Source organism: Myxine glutinosa, chromosome 5 (genome assembly GCF_964187855.1).
Source record: "Myxine glutinosa chromosome 5, kmMyxGlut1.1, whole genome shotgun sequence".
NCBI classification, from domain to species: domain Eukaryota; kingdom Metazoa; phylum Chordata; class Myxini; order Myxiniformes; family Myxinidae; genus Myxine; species Myxine glutinosa.
Window position 1 is genome coordinate 23,569,877 of NC_136265.1, and position 24,723 is coordinate 23,594,599.

Below are 24,723 nucleotides of genomic sequence, written 5' to 3' on the forward strand. Positions count from 1 at the left end.
CTAGTGAGGTACCCGTGCTACGCACTGGTGGGAGGCCAGAAGCAAACAGACAATGCAGAAACGGCAAATGCTAAAGCATGAAACCAATACATTCCACATTCCTGTAGCACCTTCAGTCACACGTCAGACATGGACAGCAAGTTTGTGAAGGACTTCCATGAAAAACGTACCCATTGGCAAACAAACGGGTACGTTTGTTCCATACCCAGTTAATGGCGAATCTGCATATGGTGATCCACGAATTCACGTTTAGAAAGTAGAAACCGTCACGGCATTCTGTCATTCACTTGAAATCGATATCTCTTTTTTCATTCCAAACAGCATAACTCCAATCACAAATTAAATAACATTAATATAAAAAATAAACTTTTAACAACATTCATGACATAAACAAATATTTAAATCCTGATGTGAAGTTCCGTACGGTTGGGTGAACACAATTACGAATTCAAAATCGTAATTGTATTCACTCAATTCCAATCATCAATTGATACTTTAACAAAACGATTAACACGATTAACATTTAACGATTTAACATTACGATTGAATGACGGTTGTATTTGGATATTATCAAACCCGCGCATTGCCGGCATCTGTCCACTTCCGCATTCGCGGCAGGTTCATAATTCTCATCAAAATCTAAATGGTATTTGTAGAATTTCAATAAAAGCCACATCACCATTCATATCGATAAATATTATTCCATCGTGTTTGGAAAAACTGGAAAATTGGAAAATTGGAAAACTTGGAAAAATTGGAAAAACAATACAGTCTATTTTACTCAAAGGGGTCCCAGGAATACCCACCCAAAATATCGTTGCGATCGGTTGAGCTGTTTTTGCGGTACCTTCGAACAGACAGACGGACATTTGGTGAATTATAGTAAGATGGTATTATATATCAAACTAGAACGCCACTCAGTAGAGCGCATACTCCTGCCGTGGGTTTAGTTGGAATAATACGTTTTGTTTAACATCCCCTCTCCCCAAAACAATAAATGAAAAAGAAAGTAAGCCCTAACTGTCAGAGAATTAATTTTGATATATCTCGGAATTAGAGGAGAAAAACATCATTTAAGAATAAGAATAAAAGCTTTAATGCAGTAAAACATAAAAAATCTTTCCCAAAAAAAATTCCTGGATCCGGAATAATATCCTGAGCTTCTCCAAAAACTAATCAATTCTTCCTTATCTCAAGGGCAATCATCCCACCAACTTTCATCCAAATCCGTTCAGAACTTTTCCAGATATCTTGTTCACAATCACATGAACACATGAACACGCGAACATACGAACACACACACACACACACAGACGGACACGATCGAATGCATTACTCCCTGGCCGGAGTAATAAACCTAAAAATCGCAGAGCCAGAACCAGAATTATTTATTTGGTCTGGGAAGCCCATGCGAGGTTTCTTCTTCTTCAGCCTCTCACAACCCATGGTGAATATGCGATCTTTCAAATAAAAAAAAGTTGGAATTTTGCCAAATCTGTTTTATTCGTTTGTTAATATACCTCAGCCATTGACAAATCTGGAATTATAATTTTATTTGAGGTTCAAATTAACCCGGGAGATTGTGTCAAACGATGCCTGCAAGTCTGAATATGTGATAAATAAATAATCATCCACAGTCGAAGACTCTTCTTCTTCACGCAATAACAACTTCGAGCTTCCAGACCGTACATCCAATCATTTTCAAATTTTGCACACTTATTACTCTTCATGACTTCTACTACAGTATGAAGTTTCACGTCGATCAATGAAGTGGTTCAAGAGATATAAATGTTTTTATTATTTGCGTTTAATTAATGATGTCTGCCAAACCACGTGACCTATCGCAAATTCCAAAAGGACATTTTAGTAGACTGATATGCTGAACAGATCTGTGAAGCTTCCCCTCGATTGGATCACAAATGAGGGAGGAGCTAGGTTTTAAAGTTTTGTGCTTAAAAACGTCATAACTCTGAAACCATGACGTCATGCTCGCTGACTTTTTTGTTCGTCATGGGTATGCGATTCTGCCTGCAAAGTTTGGCCTCGATCTGTTAAGGCGTTTTGGAGAAAATTGGATTTGTGTTTTTCACTCAAAACAATATGGCGGCCGAACCACGTGACCTGTGACGTCATAATTACAATTAAAATATTCTACAGACCGAGTTCCTCCTATGGTGAAAATTTTCTCTCAATCGGTCCAATTATTGCAGAGAAAATGGTTTTTAAAGGAAAATAGAAAAAAAATTCCCCAAAAAATTCCCCCCAAAAAATTTCTGGATCCAGAATAATATCCTGAGCTTCACCAAAAAATAATCAATTCTTCCTTATCCCAAGGGCAATCATTCCACCAACTTTCATCCAAATCCGTTCAGAACTTTTCCAGATATCTTGTTCACAAACACACGAACACACACGAACACACACACACACACACGGACGGACACGAGCGAATGCATTACTCCCTGGCGGGAGTAAATATAATGTGATATCATAACTGTATTGAGATATTATCAAACCAGCGAACCATCAGGTTGTGCAGGCGACACTTGTTGCTAACAGGTTGTGCAGCAATTGCTGGGGTGAGACTCAATCTGTGCCTTGCTTCCTCGTCAAGTTAGGGGGTTCAATCTGTGTATATTAACGGCTTAGATTGGTCACAAATAAACAATTTGCAGTATGTTGTCCTGATGAGCGAAAAATAAGCCCTCGTCGGGACGGCAAGGTGTTGAAGTTGTGGGAACTCACTCCAATGGAGGAGGGGTCCAATTGTATGACCATGCATTCTGGCCCTTCGGGGACAGGATGCATGTGTTTTGATTGACCATGTGCTTCAGCCTTTTGGTTGAGGTGCATGTGTGTGTCAATGGGACAGTCTTGATAGACGGTGTGCCTTGGCCGTGGGGTTAAGGTGCACGTCCAAGGCTGTTTAAATGTTTGATTTTTTTACCTTTTTTATTATAAAAAAGGCGCCTTCATAAGGTGTATATATAATGTATATATACAGTCACGTGAAAAAGTAAGTAAAGTTTTGACTTGTAAAGTTTTGACTTTTTCAACATATTTCAACACACAGCTATTTGATCTTCATTTCAACAATATTGATAGATAAAGGTGATATAATAAAACAAATATCATGAAACATTTACATGTTGTAGTCCATTGTATAATTTAAATAAACATAAATGCAAATTTCGCATGTGGAAAAAGTAAGTACACCCTTGGCTCTAATAGGTGGTATTGCCCCCTTTGGCAGAAACAACCTCAAGTAGGCATTTCTTATAAGTGTCTAGCAGTCTCTGACATCGACTGGGAGAAATTTTTGCCCACTCCTCCAGGCAGAATTTTTTTTTTTTGGTATCCTGAATCGAGGCTCGTGAAAGAGCTAACATTTATTTCACAAACAAATCAACCAGACAAACAAAATATATCAAAAGAGGGAGCGGGAGACAAGATGGGGAGAGAAGGGGAAGCACACAAACATAACATTTGAGAGCAGGGAGATGTGTGGGAGGGAGAGGGCTTGGGGGGAGGAGGTGTGGGAAGGGGGGGGGGGGGGTTGGAGAAGTATAAAACACAAGGACACCAAGGACTTCCCGAACAGAAGTTGGTATTTCAAAAAAGTGGATTTGGCGTGAAATTAGCGGGTGTAGAAAAGATCAAGGTTTTGGATGGGGGAAGATAAGAGATGGTGGTGAACAGCTGTTTTAAAGACCTGGAGGGTGGAGTGGGATTGAAGAGGGTGAGGGAGTTTGTTCCAGAGGCGGGAGAAAAGAGGAGTGAAGGTGAGCAGAGAGTCTTGATTTTGGCAGTTTAACCATAAGAGTGTTGCAGGCAGATCTTGTGCGACCTGCAGGAATATTTGGGGAACAGAGCCCAGAGAGAGCTGGGGGGGCAAGGCCAGAGAGGAGTCGGTAGAAGACGGAAAGACCACCAACCTGCCTGCGGTGAGTGAGTGAAAGGCCCTTGGAGTTAGCTTTGTGCTTTCAGCTGTGCGATGTTTGAGGGGTTTCCTGCATGCACAGCTCGTTTCAAATCCTCCCACAACATCTCGATGGGATTTAGATCCGGGCTTTGACTTGGCCGTTCCAGAACCCTCCATTTCTTTCTTTTCAGCCATTCCTTGGTGGATTTACTGGTATGTTTAGGGTCATTGTCATGTTGCAAGGTCCACTTTCGGTTGAGATTCAACTTTCTGACAGATGGCCTCACATTATCCTCAAGCACCCTCTGGTACAATGAAGAATTCATAGTGGATTCTATGATGGTGAGCTACCCAGGCCCTGATGCAGCAAAGCTGCCCCAAACCATAATATTTCCACCACCATGCTTTACAGTTGGTATCAGGTTCTTGTGGTCAAATGCTGTGTTTGGTTTTCGCCAAACATGTCTTCTGGTACTGTGACCAAATAGCTCTACCTTTGACTCATCTGTCCAGAGCACATTGTTCCAGAAGTGCTGGTCTTTTCCTTGGTGTTCATTGGCAAACTTTAGTCTTGCCCTGATGTTCTTTCTGGACAGCAAAGGTTTCCTCCTGGCACACCTCCCATGTAGATCAAATTTGTGCAGCCTCTTTCTAATGGTAGACTCGTGCACTTTGTCATCAACAGTGGCAAGAGCTACCTGTAGGTCCCTTGATGACATTCTGGGGTTCTTGGAGACTTCTTTAAGCATCTTGCGGTCTGCTCTCGGGCTGAACTTGCTGGGGCGGCCTGGCCTGAACAAGTTGGCAGTTGTTTGGAATCTTCTCCACTTGTAGATGATCTTCCGGACAGTCGAATGATTGATTTCAAATTGTTTGGAGATCTTTTTAAATCCCTTCCCAGACTCGTAGGCATCTATAACCTTCTTTCTGAAGGCCTCAAAGAGCTCTTTCGATCTCGGCATGGTGACGCCGCACACTTCAACAACAAAGAGCAAACCAAACTAAATGTCTGAGGTTTAAATAAGACAGGTTCCTCCAAGATCCTCGCTAACGATGTTCTAATCATTTGCACCTGAGCTGGTGCACCTGATTCTAATTTTAGGTATTTGAAGTAGTGATAAATGTAGGGGTGTACTTACTTTTTCCACATGCAAAATTTGCATTTATGTTTATTTAAATTATACAATGGACTACAAAATGTAAATGTTTCATGATATTTGTTATATTATATCACCTTTACCTATCAATATTGTTGAAATGAAGATCAAATAGCTGTATGTTGAAATATGTTCAAAAAGTCAAAACTTTACATGGAGTGTACTTACTTTTTCACGTGACTGTATATATATATATCACAATAATTTTAGTAGCCAAAGGTCACCCTCGAATAATATATATAATAATAGGTGTACTTCCACGTCGCTTCACTGATGGGTTTAATCAAGAGGCAGCATGTTTCATTTCAAACATATTGCTTGGCTATCTGTGAATCTCAATGAGGATGTAAGATTAAGTGAAAGGTTAATTTTTTTTTGTTGTTTTTTTGTTTTTTACAACACGTACTTGACTTGCTGTTGCTGTTGTCATTGTTGTTGCTCATGTGCTCCTTCCATATACATACTGTAGTTTTATGTTTTTATATTCCTTCGAGAAGTATTACAATATATAATTCTGCGTGATTCTTCCGCATCCTTCTCAAGGGTTCTTACTGTCGTAGAATATAAATGTTAAGTTGGAGCCGCTGCATTAAGCTCCATTTCCCACTTCTTCTTCAATCCCAAAAGAGGGCTTTTACAACAGGCAGTTTTATGGTAAAATGGACACAGATTTTTGTTTCAAGTAAATCCATTATTAGCTTTCCAATGGTACCTTTTCAATTACTCTACAAGAGCAGGAACCGCGAGATTAAAGCTTGAGGTCCTGCTTCTTCTTCGCATGACACACACACGGACAGACTGCTCCTTTTGGTAATAGATGTGTTGTTTGCCTGTTGTCATAATAATTTATTAATTCCTCAAAATCCACCTGCACTGGTGGCCTCGTGATGATGACACCCACTGGACTGGCATCCTCAGGATTGTCTTATTATGGAGGAAAAATTTCAAATACAGCTGAAGGAAGAAGCATATGGGGATTTGGATTCCAACTTTTTCAAAACCGAGCTGTAGTCTTGGGAGAATGTCGGTGTCAGTGAAACCCCAGCTGGCTCACTAATTGCCTGAAGGGGGTAGGGATAATCATTTTGGTCTATTTGGACTGGTCTGCACATCATGGTTGACTCTTAATGCCCCCAGGGCATGCTTGATATGGGAACTAAATTGCTACCGATGAAAAAGTAGCGCTGTGCCCCCAGGGCCGGCGCCAGACTATTTTGCGCCCTAGGCTAGGCCAGCTACTTGCATCCCTGCCCCCCCCCCCAACCCCCCCAACAACAACAACAACATGCATTTTAAAAGGCCATTTTCCCTGCTAGAGCGGGGGTTAGCCTTGCGGTCCCCATGACAATCTTCTCCATTTTGCCCTATTTTCTGCATCTCTCCTTGTTAACCCCCTTGCCCGCATATCTTCTTCCACCATCTTTAGCCAAGTCTTTCTCGGTCTTCCCCGTCTTCTACTTCCTTCTACATTCATTTCCATCACTCTTCTCAACCAGTCACTTTCATCCTTCCTCAACACATGACCAAACCATCTCAACCTGTTCCTCTTCACAGCATCCATCACAGGCTCTATTCCCATCATCTTTCGCAATTCATCATTTGTCTTCCTCTCTCTCAACGATACTCCGCACATCCGTCGAACCATTCGCATTTCCACCCTTTCCAACCTTCGTTGCTGCTCTTCGTTCATTACCCATGTCTCGCTCCCATAAATCATAACACTTCTCACACATGCAGCATACACCTTTCCCTTCAGCTTCAACGACACTCCCCTCATCATCAGCACGCCACTCAATTCCCGAAACTTCTTCCATGCACATCTCACTCGAGCAACCGTTGCCGAGTCTGATCCACCTTCTCCATTCAGCATGTCTCCGAGGTAGCAAAATGTTTTCACACCTTCCAGCTTCACGCCGTCTCCAAGATCCAACTCAACATTTCCTCCATCTGCAGCTCCCTCTGTGCACACCTTACATTTGAATGTAGCTGCCACAGTGGTTAATGACCCTCTCAGACCACTACATTTTTGATGAACCCACTCAGCGCACATTGTACACTGAATGGAGTTCACTCTGACACCCTTCCAACACACAGCACAGGGCCACTTCCCAGTTCTTTCCACCTCACCACATGCTTTACCACTTGCCATCACCTTCGTCTTTCCGATATTCACCTTCAGACCTTTTGTCTCCATACATTCCTTCCACGTGTTCATCTTTTCCTTCAGTCCATCCATACTTTCCGCAATCAACACCAGATCATCTGCATACAACAACTCCCACGGTAAACCCTCCTTTACGTTCTGAGCCAGCACCTCCATCACAGCTACAAATAGTAGTGGACTTAGTACCAACCGCTGATGCACTCCCACCTTCACCTCAAACTCACCACTGTGCCCGTCCTTCATCCTTACAGCTGTGCGTGCTCTTTTGTACATTGCCATCACTACTCTGATCAACCATTATCCTCTTTCTGGAACTGAGTATTACAAATCAACAAATCAGCTCCATCAGCAAACTCCAAAATCCTTTCACCTTCTCCATTTCTCACACCATATCCCAACCACCCCCCCCCCCCCCCCATTTTTTTTGGCCAACTTCGATTATTAATTCTCCTGTTTTCCTGATGATGATCAATCCATGCACCCAACGACGAAATGGCGGCAGCGTTTTGAACATGCCGGATGTGACTTATGGGAGAAGGCGCATGGGAGGAGGCTAAATCTGTTTCAACCAGGATGTGACGTATGCCACGAAGCGTACATGCTCAAATTGAATCACTTACACTATTATGAACAATGAACTATTATATTTTCCTTTTATTATGTTTTTTCTTAAAACAATAATTTGTATAAAACTGTGACCCTTCAAGGTTCAGTAATGCGCCCCTCTGATGTCTGCGCCCTAGGCGGCTGCCTAGTTGGCCTAATGGTAGTGCCGACCCTGTGTGCCCCCACTGAATCAAAAATACACTGTCAATATACAACCGTGAGTTGCACTTGCTAGTCCAAGACCCTTGATAAGTGTTTCAAAAATTTTTTTTTGACCCAAATGCATTCGCAATCCCCATCAAAGACAAGCCCTCTTACTGGTGCTTGGATCGTGGCTTTTAGAGCCAGATGCATGAAGTATGGCAGCGGGAACCGTGACAAATATGAGAACCATGACGACAAGGAAGATGTTGAGAACCACGATGAATCTCAAGAAGGAAAAGTATGCCTCCACCGTAGAGCCAAAACGACCTGGGGAAGGGATGGAGGGGGTGGGGGGAACGACGATGTTTTGGGTTTTGGCCTCCCCATAAAAACAGAATCATTAGGATCATATGTGAGCAATCTTAATCCACAAGGACAGCTGTCCCTGAATACAGAAGATTCAAATAATTCTTAATTCAAAAAAAAAAAAAATTAAAATACTTCTTCACTAGCCCTAACCCCAACCCTAACACTAACCCTAACACTAACCCTAACCCCAACCCTAACACTAACCCTAACACTAACCCTAACCCCAACCCTAACACTAACCCTAATACCAACCCTAACCCTAACCCCAACACTAACCCGAACACTAACCCTAACCCTAACCCTAACCCTAACCCGATAACTAACCATAACCCAAAATAAAAAACATCACACCATTTATGCACTCAGAATATGTTGGTGTACTCCCATTTCTGTCTACAATTGGGTGTACAACGCATGATGACACGTATGCGTTTCACATGGCCAAACGTGACGACATGTGTGCGTTTCATATAGCCAATCATACATCCAAGACATGGCCACCTGCCCTTTTTTCTCCTTATTTGTATGAGGAGGCAAGGCTCGTAGCGGAGCGACGACACTGAACAGATCAGGACGTAACGGGAAAAGCAGAGGGTGCAGTAACCGAAACGGGGCAAAGGTCGGACGGATAACACAAGCCTCTGGGAAATTCAGGAAAGTCGAATTTGCTGCCGAATAAGAACATTCATTTGCATACTCAAGTAAGTTTGTAAAGTGAAAAACTAGATTTTAAAAAATTAATTCAAATTCGATTTTGTTTCACTTCTCAGTTCTCAGATACAAGGAAGACATGTTTTTTATACTTGTTTATTTTTCTCTACCACATGTAGGCCCATGGAAGAGCAAGGTGACGGAGGCCATGAACTCACAATTTGATAGAGGGGGAAACTTCTGAACACACAAAGTAAGAAAATGGACAAACAGCGGGAAAGGAGGGGGGCACGGACTGTGAGAATGCAGCAAGTAAGAAGGTTGGGTTAATGGGGGAAACAAAGATTGTGGGTAAGGATGGGGGATCACATGAGATGGTGGTGCAACACCTCCTTGAAGCCTTGGAGGGAAGAGTGCGATGTTACTTGTTGGCAATTGGTTCTTGTACGGCTGCCCAAAAGAGTTATCCAATAGAAATGTGTGCAAAACCATGTGACCTATTTCTACCTGCACCAACGAAGGTGGACGGAGGTCAAGTTTTCACCCTTGTCTGTCTGTTTGTCTGTCTGTCTGACTGTGAACGCGATATCCCAAAAGGTTCTGGACGGATTCAGATGAAACTTGGTGGACGTATTGGGTGTCTGACAAGGACAAATTAGTTTGATTTTTGTGAAGATCTGGATCCGGATCTTCACCTTCAACAGGTAGGGCCAAAAACGACATATCATACGATATCTCAAAAAGTTATGGATATGGAGGAAACTTGATGGATGAGTTGTGTAGGTGACACGAACAAGCCAATTCGATTTTGGTTAAGGTCCGAATGCAGATCCGGTCTAACAATGGGATAGAAAACATCAACTGTTCAGCCTTGCGGAGGTGCGTGCTCTACCGAGTGCCGCTCTAGTGTTTGTGCGTGTTCACCTGTTTTACCGCTCACCGCCAATGGTCTGGAGATGATGCCTCCACGGCTGCAAAAGGTACAACCAGCTCGACAGCCTTACATGGAGGTAATCTGCAGCTTTGAATCGCAAAATGAACCAGTACTTCTCCAGGCCCGTGGCCACTCTTTTCTGGTCCGATAATTTGCCGCTGGGACACAAAGGAATACAGAAAAACAACTTTGTGGTTAACAACATTTTTGGGGAAGCTTTTCATGTTTATATAGTTATAATTGACCAGAAGGATCCCAATAATCCCTATTTATGTCAATCCAAAACCCCAGGTCAGCCAGTGAGGTATCGGTGAGATCGGCGTAACGACACCGGAAACACATCCCAGAAGTTGTGTTCAATGGAGCACGATATGAAGGATTTCAATTCTAAGCTTCTGCAACCTGAGCTAAGAGCAATAGTCATGTCGCTGTCAGATTGTGACAAAAAAAAACCCCCCTCAGGTAGGTTACCACCAGTGAGTGGGAAATGTATCTGGTTCACCTGGTCCAGTTGACCTGTTATACCTGTCCATAAAGACCTGGATTAATAATGTTGTAATGTTAATGAGAGTCCCACGCCATCCCAGGAGACACCAACGCACCGGGATAAATCAAGCCATAGGTTGAGATCCACGCAGAGGAGAAAATTCCTCGTTAGGAAAAGCCCTGCTGCAGTGAGAAAGGCGGAGCCATTCTTGTGACGTCATTGATACCCAGAGTACCCCTGGACACGGGCGGCACTTCCCCCAAGCTCAGTGGCCATTTGTCTCGTCCGACAGTCCTGCGTTGTGTCTCGTGTATTTGTCTGTATGTCCATGTGTGTGAGATGTGTGTTCAGCACACTCGCAATGCCATCAACTTACAGCAGGTGAATCAAAAATGGAATTTCATCACATTCGCTCAAAACTCAAAAATATAATTTTTAGTAGTAGCGTTCGATGCGTGGAAAGCTTATGAATCAACCATAGAGGGACGCACTATTACGTCACACATCAAACATACATTTGCACATAATATGGCTTTGAGATGGGGGAACTGGTTCAGGTCTTACCGGAGACGTCTCTTCACAGCAAGGCACGATGAGATCACTCGTATGCCGTTCCATGACTCTTCCAACCTTCGATTCCACCCCGGTTCCTCATAGGAAATCTCTGGGCCTTGCTCTTGGTGGTTCAGTGGCTTTGAACATGGTCGCGACTCTTGGAATGATTCCTCGCCATCCATCTCGGGACGCGTCTCATATGAGTTCAGCTCTTCCTTCATCTCTGTCTGTACAACGACGTCTTTTGGACATGTATTTAACTCCAAGTCTGCCTGGAGACTTGGTTCCAAAACTTCCATCTCAGGCTCTAAATGCGGCCCAACGTGGCCCTCCGCATGTGTGTGCTCTTCCTTTGGATCCCTGTCTTTATCTCCCTGTGATTCTGGCTGTGGATACTCTGGGTCTGGGATGTGGAGGTGATGGAAGAAAGAATACTCCAATAATTAATCCTGTATGTACATACACAGTCACGTGCAAAGGTAGGTACACCCCATGTAAAGTTTTGACTTTTTCAACATATTTCAACATCCAGCTATTTGATCTTCATTTCAACAATATTGATAGATAAAGGTGATATAATATAACAAATATCATGAAACATTTACATTTTGTAGTCCATTGTATAATTTAAATAAACATAAATGCAAATTTCACATGTGGAAAAAGTAAGTACACCCCTACATTTATCACTACTTCAAATACCTAAAATTAGAATGAGGTGCACCAGCTCAGGTGTAAATGATTAGAACATCGTTAGAGAGGATCTTGGAGGAACCTGCCTTATTTAAACCTCAGACATTTAGTTTGGTTTGCTCTTTGTTGTTGAAGTGTGCGGCGTCACCATGCCGAGATCAAAGGAGCTCTCTGAGGCCTTCAGAAAGAAGGTTATAGATGCCTACGAGTCTGGGAAGGGATTTAAAAAGATCTCCAAACAATTTGAAATCAATCATTCGACTGTCCGGAAGATCATCTACAAGTGGAGAAGATTCCAAACAACTGCCAACTTGTTCAGGCCAGGCCGCCCCAGCAAGTTCAGCCCGAGAGCAGACCGCAAGATGCTGAAAGAAGTCTCTAAGAACCCCAGAATGTCATCACGGTACCTACAGGTAGCTCTTGCCACTGTTGATGTCAAAGTGCACGAGTCTACCATTAGAAAGAGGCTGCAAAAATTTGATCTACATGGGAGGTGTGCCAGGAGGAAACCTTTGCTGTCCAGAAAGAACATCAGGGCAAGACTAAAGTTTGCCAATGAACACCGAGGCAAAGACCAGCACTTCTGAAACAATGTGCTCTTGACTAATGAGTCAGAGGTAGAGCTATTTGGCCACAGTACCAGAAGACATGTTTGGCGAAAATCAAAGACAGCCTTTGACCACAAGAACCTGATACCAACTGTAAAGCATGGTGGTGGAAATATTGTGGTTTGGGGCAGCTTTGCTGCATCAGGGCCTGGGCAGCTCACCATCATAGAATCCACTATGAATTCTTCATTGTCCCAGAGGGTGCTTGAGGATAATGTGAGGCGATCTGTCGGAAAGTTGAAGCTCAACCGAAGGTGCACCTTGCAACATGACAATGACCCTAAACATACCAGTAAATCCACCAAGGAATGGCTGAAAAGAAAGAAATGGAGGGTTCTGGAATGGCCAAGTCAAAGCCCGGATCTAAATCCCATCGAGATGTTGTGGGGGGATTTGAAACGAGCTGTGCATGCAAGAAACCCCTCAAACATCGCACAGCTGAAAGAATTCTGCATGGAGGAGTGGGCAAAAATTTCTCCCAGTCGATGTCAGAGACTGGTAGACAGTTATAAGAAACGCCTACTTGAGGTTGTTTCTGCCAAAGGGGGCAATACCACCTATTAGAGCCAAGGGTGTGCTTACTTTTTCCACATGCGAAATTTTATTTTATGTTTATTTAAATTATACAATGGACTACAAAATGTAAATGTTTCATGATATTTGTTATATTATATCACCTTTATCTATCAATATTGTTGAAATGCAGATCAAATAGCTGTATGTTGAAATATGTTGAAAAAGTCAAAACTTTACATGGGGTGTACTTACTTTTTCACGTGACTGTAGATACGCACATACATAGGTATATATCACGTCAGTACTGTCTGTATATGTCATTCAGTTGTTCTGCGTCAAAAGGAAATTAACATAAAATGTTCCAATATTTAAATCTATGTTTAAGTTTTGTTTTGTTTTATCACAAGTCTTCCACAACCTTTTGAGACATTTTGTTCACAAACAGACAGACAGGGTTGAAAACAACCTCAATCCATCTTCTTCAGTGGCGGTGGAAATTACATAAAGATCCAAGTCAAGCAGTTGTATTTCAATGCCAACCGAACGCACCGAGACATCATGGGTCGGAACTTCGGCTCGGTGAAAGACTCTTCACCTCATTTATGAATTTTAATCATAATATTGATCTAAGGCTTCACTTCCGGTTTAGGGTTGCTCCACATGTTGTTCCATGTGATCTTATTCTGCCTTCTACTTGTACTTCCTGTACATCTCTCCTTTTCCTCTGTAATATTCTCAATATCTTCATTGAAGAAAACGCTTCTCCATTCTTCCTTAAAAAAAAAAAAAAGGAACATATTAAAAGGTTTAAATTCCCTTATTAGTCCCCTTCCGGTGTACACCGGAGGGGACTATAGGTTTGCACGCCGTCCCTCCGTCCGTCAGTCTGTCCGTCCGTCAGTCCGTCACGCAAAGAACAGTTTTCTGGACTTTTTTTCTAAACTCTTAATGCTAATGATTTCAAACTTGGCACATGGTTTCTTCATGATAAGTTACAGATCAAGTTCGAACTTCATGACGTTTCGATCATTTTAAACAAAGTTATGACACTTTGAACTTTGGGAATTCTGATAATTCTGATGATCCTTAACTCAGTGCCATTTTAAGTTTTAATTTCCTTTAAAAAAGATTTTCTCTGCAATAATTGGACCGATTGAGATCAAATTTTCACCATAGGAGGACTCGGTCTGTAGAATATTTTAATGGTAATTATGACGTCACAGGTCACGTGGTTCGGCCGCCATATTGTTTTTCGTGAAAACACGAAAACCCCTTTTTCTCTGCAACGGCTGAACAGATCGAGGCCAAACTTTGCAGGCAGAATCGCATACCCACGACGAACAAAAAAGTGAGCGAGCATGACGTCATGTGTCACATGGTTTCAGAGTTATGACGTTTTTAAGCATGAACATTTAAACCCGAGCCCCTCCCTCATTTTTGATCCAATCGAGGGGAAACTTCACAAATCTGTTCAGCATGTCAATCTATTAAAATGTCCTTTTGTAATTTGCGATAGGGCACGTGGTTTGGCAGATATCGTTCATTAAACGAAAATATAAAAAAATGGATATCTCTTGTTTTTTATTCTAGAGTTCTCCTCAAGCCGCATCGCGTGCCCACAGCCTCGTCTCTCGAACGTCAAAAGCACGACACAGCGTGCGCTTTCGGGAAGGGCAGAGCCAAGCCGAGCAACATGTATATACACATCGATCATTGATGGTGAACCGGAAAATATAATAAATTACTGATATTTAGCGACTCGAAAGGTTCTTTATCAACAACTTATTTTCTCGTGCTTCTGCTGACCTGTCTGCAAGGTGTATAAATCGAAGTCCCAAGTGTGAATCACAGGTGAGCCCGTCCTGAGGTAATTAAGGATTGGGAACGATTCAGAACCTGTGGGTAAATAACCCTTGGTAATTTCCCCAACAGTTTCCCGGACGACAGACTGCCGGTAGGGGACATGTATTGCAGCGCAATACTCAGAATGCTTGTTTATCTGGCGTCAGCACCCCACATGGTTTTCTCAATCACAATCTATTCTTCCTATTGTTATTCTTCACAAGGCGTAAGTAGTGTAATAATGTTGCTTCTGGGACACCTCCGTTTAACATGGGAAATCCCTATCTAATGTCATTTACCCCCTTGTCTTTTTCAAAAATCATAAACACCTCTATTTCTCCCACCCTCATCTTTATGAACCTTTTGTCTGTAGTACCTATCCTTAATGTTGTTCATTAGACCACTCAAACACTACAAATATTTGTTTTCTCTTATAGACCTATCATCCTTCTTCTACATATCATCTGGCAGATTAATCTTTGACCCATTCACTTCCATATTAATTCTTTCCCTCCCTCATTGCCCCTAAACACCTATATTTCTCTCACCCTGTTCTTTACGAACCTTCTAACCTTTTGACATGTTATCCTTATTCATTAGACCACTTAAACACCTGTGATCCTTCTGACCTCATGGACCTTTTAACCTTTTACTCTTAATATCATCTGGTGAATATAACCCACTCAAACAACGACCCTACAAATATTTGTTTATGCGTGGGAAATAATTTAATTCTCTTGCCACTCTCTTCACCATCTAATATATTAACAAAAAAGATGATTGAGTTTGGTTCTTTATTAAGATATTTTAACTGAGCTAAGATAAAATGGTAAACCTCCCTCAATGTTCTTGTTTGAGCACCTCCAGTGCCACATACCATTTTTAAATTAAAGTATATATTTTCCTGACAACCATCAAAGTTTTCCGTCCACTCAAAAATATTTCCATCTTTTTTACCCAATTCACCGGTATTTAAATTAATTCTCTTATTTGTTTTGTGAATTTTTTTACCAGTTGCCTTTTCAATTATACCTATTTGATATTTTTCACATTCATTATGTTTTCCATTTATATACCAAGGTTGATTACACCTCCACTCTTTAGTCTGGTTGATACTTGGTTCTATCATTTATATAATAGTAAAAAAGGCGGCGGTAGCCCGTTAAAATCCCCAACCCCCCCTTTTTAACTTATCACTTATATATATCTTATCACTTATGTATATCTTATCACTTATATATATCTTATCACTTATATATATCTTATCACTTATATATATCTTATCACTTATATACTTATATAACCATAAGGGAGACTATCAATTCCATTTTCTAAAATAAACCTCTTATCATCAAAAGCCCCCAATGCTTTCTTATTCACCTCTTCTGAATATAATTGATGTTTATAACTTCTTATTCCATTAATCTTTCTAAACTCTTCTTTCTTTGTTGTTAAACAGTTATAATAATCCTTAAAGTTTATTGTTTCTTTAATGACATTTTTCTTTACACCTTTTAATTTCTTATCAGTTTTTTCAACGTTATTCACAATGTATTTATAAGCATAAGCCTTAGACCTCAATCCCACAAATTCACTCATGACATTTCCTCCTAATTCATCCTTGAACTTTCCAATCACCTTTTTATTTTTAGAAGAGAACAACTCACTCTCTGGACTGTAATTACTCGTGTCATAGATATTAATGTCTCTTTTCATGTCTGAATAAACATCGTTGGTATTAATTTTCAAAATAAAACTATCTGTATCCATATAAAGTAGATTAACATCATTTTGATATTTCTTCCTCAAGTTATTATAAAAGTAATCATACATTAATGACTTTGATAAATCAAGAATTGTTGTCCCAATATAAATAGGTTTGTTCATTTCAATACTCTCTTTAATCAAATGGATCGCACAAAAGTTCTCAGTAAAGACCTCAGCTCGAGTAAAACTCGGTCTATTAATTAATTTTGATGCTTGTTCCCAAGATGTTGATAATCTGATATTTTGTCTTTTCCTCACATTCTCCATAGTCTTACCAAAGACCGCATTATTCATCAATTTATAAAAGTCTTTCTCAAAATCTGTTTTTGACTCTGTTCTTCTTTGTGTATTAAAATCAATGTACCCCTTTAACCAATGACTTTGATTGAACTTTAGAACCCTATGGATCTTCTCTACTCTTAGACCTTTTGATAAATATTGTCGCAAATTTCTTTGGTGTAGAACATAATTTTTCTTGTTATATAATGTAGTAAGTAATTTTTCTGTTGATTCACCTATATCAAACGATCGTTGATAATCACTCAACCATTCTTTCTTTGGACTTTCTTTCTCACAAGCAAATGGGAGATCTTTGTGTAGGTTATGGAGTTCCTCTGGATATTTTAAATCAATTTCAAAATAATAACCAACTTTTTCTTCATCCAATTCTTTTTGTGTAGAGATACATACATCTTGTAAAACGTTTTTGTAGTCTTTTTCCTTTACCCATCTAAGTTTTCCATAAGGAAGAGCCTGAGACATTGCCCAGCCATACAGGTTGTTTGCGTCATAGTACATCAAGTAAGAACTCTCTTTCGTTGGATCATAATTTGGAAGATATTTGTTATTTGCTTTTGCGTATCTACTCGAGCAGACTTGTGAAATTCCACCTCTTTTTGCCTTTTCAATCATCAAAAGCATATCAACATCGGTTATCAAATCCAAATCTTGTTTTGTCATTTTCAACATCGCACTCCAGGCCAATCCAGGTGCTGTGTAGTAGTGAGCAGGATCCAATCCATATCCAGTGCGACAAACAGATCTAAAGGCTTCAAATACATCGGCCAATAAAAGCACATCAGTTTTGAGATACAAATCGTGATACTCGCCAAGATTCCTGATGTTATATTTTTCCCAAACATTTTGTGCGTGTACATAATCTTTATCAGATATATTACTGTTGTTTAATTTGTTATAGAAATTTTCTTTTGAAGGAAGTTGTGTTTCATTGAATCTCTCAAATGAGTCCATATAGTCATAGGGGTAAATTCCCTTTTGTGTTAGAAAATCTTTATCTAAAAAATACTCTGAAAGACATGGAAACTCTTTTAGATTTTGAACCAAGTTAACCAATGGACTTGCCATGAATTTAAATGTATCAAGAAATCTGATATGAGTAATAGGAGATGTGTGAATTGTTTTTGTGAATGAAATGTATTTCTGATCCGTGTTTGGAATTGCTGAGATACTTCCAGAAGTCTTTGAGAGTTCCTTGATAAATAGATGTGTATCATAATGAGCGTTGTTATGAAGAAAGACAGGAATGAAAGAGGGGAGTTGATAATTAATATTACAACTTTGATGAGCCAGACCTCTATATTTACCAGTGAGATGACAATGGTCTCTAACCTTTAGACCTTTACCAATTTTCTCCTCACAAATATGACAGACATTGTTTTTTATAAATTCCCTTTTTTCTTTACTTGTTAAGGACATTGGTTTATTGGTTTCTCTCATTATCTTGGTTAATCGAACACAGTCTTTTTCTAGTCGTTTCACAAACTCCTCTGGGGTATTTGAGCCTCTATACATCTCTAACTTGTTATATTTATCACCAACGGATGATTTGATATAATAACAAAAACCACAAGGAGTATGTTTTTGATATTTATTTGTGTATGATTCTTTTGGATCTGGAGAAGCAGTATCAATTTTTTCTAAAATACTTTCAAAATCAGCATATATAACAAATGGATGTTTGATCTTTTTATTTTCATCTTTGAATGTGATCTTTGAGCCTTCTTTAGGCATATTGATTACCGTTGATTTATGTTCGCCACAATAATTTGAATGTTTATCTAATCTTTCTTGTGAATTGAAGAAGTTAAGACAACGCAAACAAATATATATTTTATTTGTTCTCTTACAGACTTGTGGTTTTATTAATTTAGCAATATCTTTGATGTATGTATAATGTGAATTTTCGTCTGAATTAAAATATAGAAGATTAATATGAGTTTGTTTACAATTGTCAGAAAGCTTTAAAACCTGAATGTTGTTTGTTTCTGTTAGACCATAAACATTAACTGATAAATTATTCATCTTTTCAAATTTAGGAATATCATTTAAAGTCATCGGAAACTTTAGATCTTTCGTATTTAATGTATTCTCATATTTTTTATAATGAGATACTCTTTCATCATGAAAATGTGGAGGATGTAAGTGTGCTAAAATAGACCAGAGAAAACATTTATTGTCTTTATTTTTGATATTGATAACTGCTTTTCTATTTTTGATAACACTGGGTAAATCAATGTAAGAAGAAGCTTTTAGAGGATCTGATTTAAGAATATGAATGTCTATGTAAATAATTTTTCCTATATTGAATCCACTTCCTACGATTGAATTATCCACATCTTGCTCTTGTTTAATAAGTTCATCATAGACTCCTGATGTTTTAAAATCTTGATATGAAGATATAAAGTGTGGCTCAGTTCTCATGTATGGTGCATCTATAACTCCTTCATCCTTTGTCATTTCTAATTTTACTCCCATATAAAATTTAAGTGGTTTCATTTCCTTTAGTGTTTTTTCAATCAACGTTTGAACAGCAGGTTTAACTATTTCTACAGCATCAACTATAGACTCTGGTTCAGGAGGTTTGAAGTTAAAGACTCTTATTTTAATATGTCCTTTGAATGCTCCATCAGAGTTTTTAGTTGTGATAAAATTTGATAAATGTAGATTTGTTTTAAGATGTATTTTGAAGCCTTTCTTGAGGATATTTTTATTACATGTAGAACAGTGTTTTGTTTCAGGTGGAAGAGGGGAAAGTTTGTTAAAAATGTTGTATGTATGTTTTGCGGTGAGAATATGTTGTTTATAATATTTTACTTCCTTCTCGCAAGTATCACAATAAACCATATTTATAGCGTGAGAAAACGTGGTGTTTTATATATATCACTGTGCTTAAAATAAAACACTTTTGAGCTTTACAGCTCCGTTTTATATATATCGCTGTGCTTAAACTAAAACACTTTTTCACTCAGAATCATCTAAGTCATAACTATCACATGAATACTCAGAATCATACTCAGAGTCATCAATAAAGCTACTCTCATAACTATCATTTGAGCACAAACTATTAGTATCATAACTATCATCTGTGTTCAATGAAATACTATCATCACCATCGTCCGAGTTCAATGAAATACTATCATCACTATCGTCCGAGTTCAATGAAATAGTAAAATCTTCACTGCTGTATTGACTCATATTTAATTAGCAGAAAAAACCTTTCCATCTATACCAATATACTTTCTTTCATTAACGGATTCAATCTCTACATTTTTAATATCAAAAGTTATCTTTAAATAATCTCTAACTATCATAGAACGAAATGACATTTCACCAGAAATATTAACATCATTCATTTTACTTAGATCTACACCCTTTGGATTATTAAAGAAAATACAAATGTCTCCTCTAGAATTATTAATGGTCTTATCATTCTTTTTCAAAGTATCGTGGTCAATCACTTTTTCAAGCTTTGAATAAATTGCCAGGAGTAGAGGAGAAACTTTTGTTAGATTTACTTTAATGGATGTCTTTCCAGGTATAGTTAGAGCTCTTCCTTTAAATGAAATAGAGGGGCTCATGTTATTTTCCATAACTGGTTTTACCCAAAAATTTCCATATTTATCTTTGTTCAATTTAACATCTTTGACATATTTTTCTATATCTTCCACCGAAGTAGAGATTGATTGAAATTTGTCTTTTGTGCTTTGAAACATTGTATTTATTAATGAATAAACTTGCGTTTAGTTTAAGTAAAAATTTACCACATAAATATGATAAGTTCTGAAGGATATTTAGAATTTCCAGACTCTCCATATGATAAATTAGAGAATTGTCCGGCTTGTGATAGAGTGGGGCTTAATGATGAGGATTCATATAAACAATGTATTTTCTGTGATTTAATTTTAATTAATGATAATAAGAAATATAAAAAAATATATAACTCTTTTAAATTAGAACCAAAAATGAATTACTTTACAAGATTAATAAGAGAGATGAATGTTAAGTATTGTGATGATAATACACCATTTCTTTCAAGGGAAGAGACTAATTGTATTGAGGAAATGTATAAGGGTTTAATGATATTTATTATTCAAAATAATTTTAATGGAAATGTTAATACAAGATACTATATAAATAAAATAATGGATTATTTTGAAATTAAACCCGAACTCAGGATAAAATATAGAGTTTCTCAAATAGCTCAAAAAAAGTTGGATAACTTGTTTTCCAAATATATAAATGAATGATTTTTTACCCGTTTGGGAAAATAAGATAAAATTTAATAACCATAAAAACATTCCAAATTCATTGAGATGTCTAATAGTTGGTTCAAGCGGATGTGGAAAAACCTGTTTACTTTTAAAGATGCTCCTTGGTTCTAATTTTTTAGATTATGATAATTTAATAATTTTTACAAAGTCAAGTTTTCAACCCGAGTATCAACTACTCTCACAGGGTTTTAATGCGGGTCTTAAAAAGGAAGACATTATCGGTTTATTTAAACTTCAAAACAAACTAAATGATTATAATATTGATGATATAATACAATTATTTTGTGATACACAGAAATCAAAATCGAAACCCATAACTTGTATTCTCAGTGATAATACGGATGATATACCTTCACCTCAAGATTTAGATAAATCAAAAAAGAACCTTGTCATCTTTGATGATTGTGTTAATGAGAGAAACCAAACAGTAATGGATAGCTACTATACAAGAGGGAGACATTCTTCTTGTAATTGTATATATCTTAGTCAATCATATTTTCAACTCCCTCGACGCTCAATAAGAAACAATGCCAATACTTTTATTTTATTTAAGTTAAATTCAATAGATGTAAATAATTTTTGGAGAGATAATTGCTCTACGTTATGTAGTAAAAAAGAATTTGAAAATTATATGAAACACACGATTGGAAAATATAAATATATTGTTGTGAAACAAGATGAGATACTAAATGATATTTTTCAATAAATAAATACAGAAAATGAATACTGAAGAAAGAGAAAGAAAGTTTAAGGAACATCAACAATTAGTTTCAAAAGTTGTTAAACAACAGGAAGAGATAAAGAAGAAACGGAGACAGAAACTAACTGGTGAAGAAGCCTTTGAAAGAAAACAAGAGAAATTCTTTAAACCACTTTTGAAAACTCAACACCCTACAGTTCCCACGGTAGAATTTACTCCGAAAAAACTTCAAATGCTCAAAGATTTTAGTCAGATAACAAAACAAGAACTTGGTGAATTAGAATATGATGACGAGGGATTATTTCGGAAACTTGAGGAGGTAAATCAACCCCCTAATTATGTTGTGGAAGCTCTTCAAAACAATGAATATTCGGCGGGTTCAAAAACCAGAGCAGGTCTCATTCCAACAGAAGAACCAGCAGTGTTTCATCTTGTGGAAGAAAAGGTATTGATATTTAATGATGAATTGATGTTCTTGAGTTCTACTCAACCAAATGTTAAATTAACTCCAAGATTAATGTTTCTTCTAACAAACCCCGGATTCAGCGGTTCAAAATATTTTGAGGAACCACTTGATATGGAAAGAGAGGAAGATAGGGTATATATTGAGTTGCTAAATGCACTTGATTATGGAGTTTCTGTTGCTGGTAAAAGTAAGAAGAATGAGAAGGAGAAACATATTATTGATGCTTTAAGTAAGCTTGGTTCGGGTGTTAGTTTTCTTCCAAATGACCCATCACAATTAGTTAATAGGCTATTATTGTTGTTAGGTAGTAAGAAGGCTGGAAACAACAATTGTTTTAATGAATCCTCAGCCATTTTAGATCAGTTGATGAACATGAAAATAATTAATAAATGTCAATACAAAGATATTTTATTAGATATTAAATAAGATGAGAAGCACAATTCTTAGTTTTAATTTCACAACGAGCGATTACACAGCTTCATTCCCTTACCCACTACAACTTGACCCCCTTACCTCATATGAGGCATCTTTGTTGTCAATGGAAACTTACAATACCCTTTTTAATATCACAGAGAAAAACAACAAGTTTAGTTATAATCCAGGAAGTGGATATAAAACTATAACCGTTTCACCTGGAGCTTACGAGATTTCTCAAATATCTTCAGAAGTCTCTCGCCTTATGAAAGAAAAAGGTGATGAACCAAAAAATATTGTAATAGATATTCAAAAACACACTTCAAAATCAACTATTAAACTTAAAAATAATTATAAAGTTGATTTCACGATTGAAAATTCGTTCAGAGAGCTATTGGGGTTCTCTTCTAAAAAGATTGAAACTAACGGGACGTCTTACAGTGATAATGTCATTCAAATATCCTCCGGTATAAATTCAGTATTAATTCATTGTGATTTGATTGATGGTGCTTATAACGATGGAATAAGAACAAATACAATATTTTCATTCAGCGCATACTCAACCCCGATTGGTTATAAATTTAATATGGAACCAAAAAATCTTGTCTATTTACCTGTGTCAGGAAAAACCATATACAGAGTAAATTTTAGGATAACCGACCAAGATAATCGTATGATATCCTTTAATGATGAAATTATATCCATCAGAATTCACCTACGTGAAGTTTTTCAATAAATAAATAATGGTTATTGTGAGAAAACACGAGTTGGGAAAATATAAAATAATTACAGGGGATGGGATGTTCCTTTCACCATACTATAAGGGTGAAGGTATGTTTCTTGGGAGAGGATACTATAAACCAAAGCGACAACGGGGTGTGGGACATCAATTTAGAAATAAAGGAGATGGGATAATTGATACTCTAATGGGTATTGGTTCAACCATCCTTAAACATAAAGACCTAATTGGTTCAACTGCTTCTGCCGTGGGCTCCGTTGCGGGTGCTATAAAGAGTATAAAAGATGCTCAAAAGGAGTCTCATAAATTACAAGCAATCAAAGAAATTAAAAAAGGTAAAACTCAACTATCTTCACAAGAACGACAAAAAATCATTAAAATACTTGGGTCAGGGTTTCAACGATTTTAATGCTATATAAATACAAGTATGGAAGCGATTGATAGTATCTATGATTTGGATGATACGATTATCATTTCAAACTCTACTAAAAAGGAAGACTATTTTAAGGTAAATGCTATAACAGGAACAGACTGGAATTCAAACGGAACAAAAAGTTTTGAAATAAATAATCAACAAACTTACTTGAATATAGCTGATAGTTTCTTGCTGTGTAAATTTAAATTCACTAAGGCTGTGAATAATACTAATGCTACACTCGTAAATGATTTCTTCTGGAAAATGTTTGATAGTGTCCGCCTGTATATTGGAACACAAGAGGTTGAAGCGGTTGATTATGTCTCTGCTACATCTGAAATGATGAAATTTACACTATATTCGTTTAGTGATAGAATGGGTAAGGGAGCTGTTGAAGGTTTTATTCCTGATATGTCAACGGGTACAAACGCAGACCCTGGTTATAGTCAAAGGAAGTCAATGTATAATGATGAAACAAAAGCAGTGAATAGTTTTACCGTAGCAGTACCTCTTAAAGGTATATTTGGATTTTGCGATTATGATAAAGTTTTGTATGGGCTTAAAATTAGATTTCAACTACAAAAGAATGATAATGTAAATAGGTTGCTTTTTGGGGATGAAAATGCTTTTGGAGAAAATAATAAATTTGTTATTAATGATTTGTGTTGGTATATCAGTGAATATACTCCTAATCTTAAAACGGAAGAGATGTTAAATAGAAGACTTAACTCAAAGAAACCGCTAAATGTATCATACCTTAAAAGAAGATGTCAACACGTTAAACTGGAACACACTACCTACACTTGGAATTTAGGTGTTCTTCAAGGAAAGCCACGATACCTCTGGCTCATTTTTAAAAAACCAGATGGAGAGGACGGTACTAATAAGAATAATGCCCTGAGTGATAATGCAAAGGTGAAACAACTTCGGGTTTCTCTTGATGGCACATTTTATCCGCGAGATAGATTGGAAATTGATTGGGAAAAAAATGATTATGCGGAAG

The 24,723-nt window shown here is 37.9% G+C and overlaps 2 protein-coding genes across 3 annotated transcripts in view; one reads left to right on the top strand and one right to left on the bottom strand.

Moving 5' to 3' along the window:
* The window catches only part of LOC137427849 (transmembrane channel-like protein 7), a 105,692-nt gene that overhangs the window by 70,101 nt on the left and 10,868 nt on the right, over positions 1-24,723 (bottom strand). For both annotated transcript variants that reach the window (XM_068117622.2, XM_078777724.1), the window contains exons 2-4: positions 10,999-11,392; positions 9,954-10,105; positions 8,168-8,320 (exon numbers count right to left, since the gene is read on the bottom strand). In XM_068117622.2, the coding sequence (XP_067973723.1) occupies positions 8,168-8,320; positions 9,954-10,105; positions 10,999-11,392 (699 nt within the window). The remainder of the gene's footprint in view (positions 1-8,167; positions 8,321-9,953; positions 10,106-10,998; positions 11,393-24,723) is intronic.
* The window catches only part of LOC137427844 (transmembrane channel-like protein 5), a 169,982-nt gene that overhangs the window by 63,267 nt on the left and 81,992 nt on the right, over positions 1-24,723 (top strand). The window lies entirely within an intron of this gene.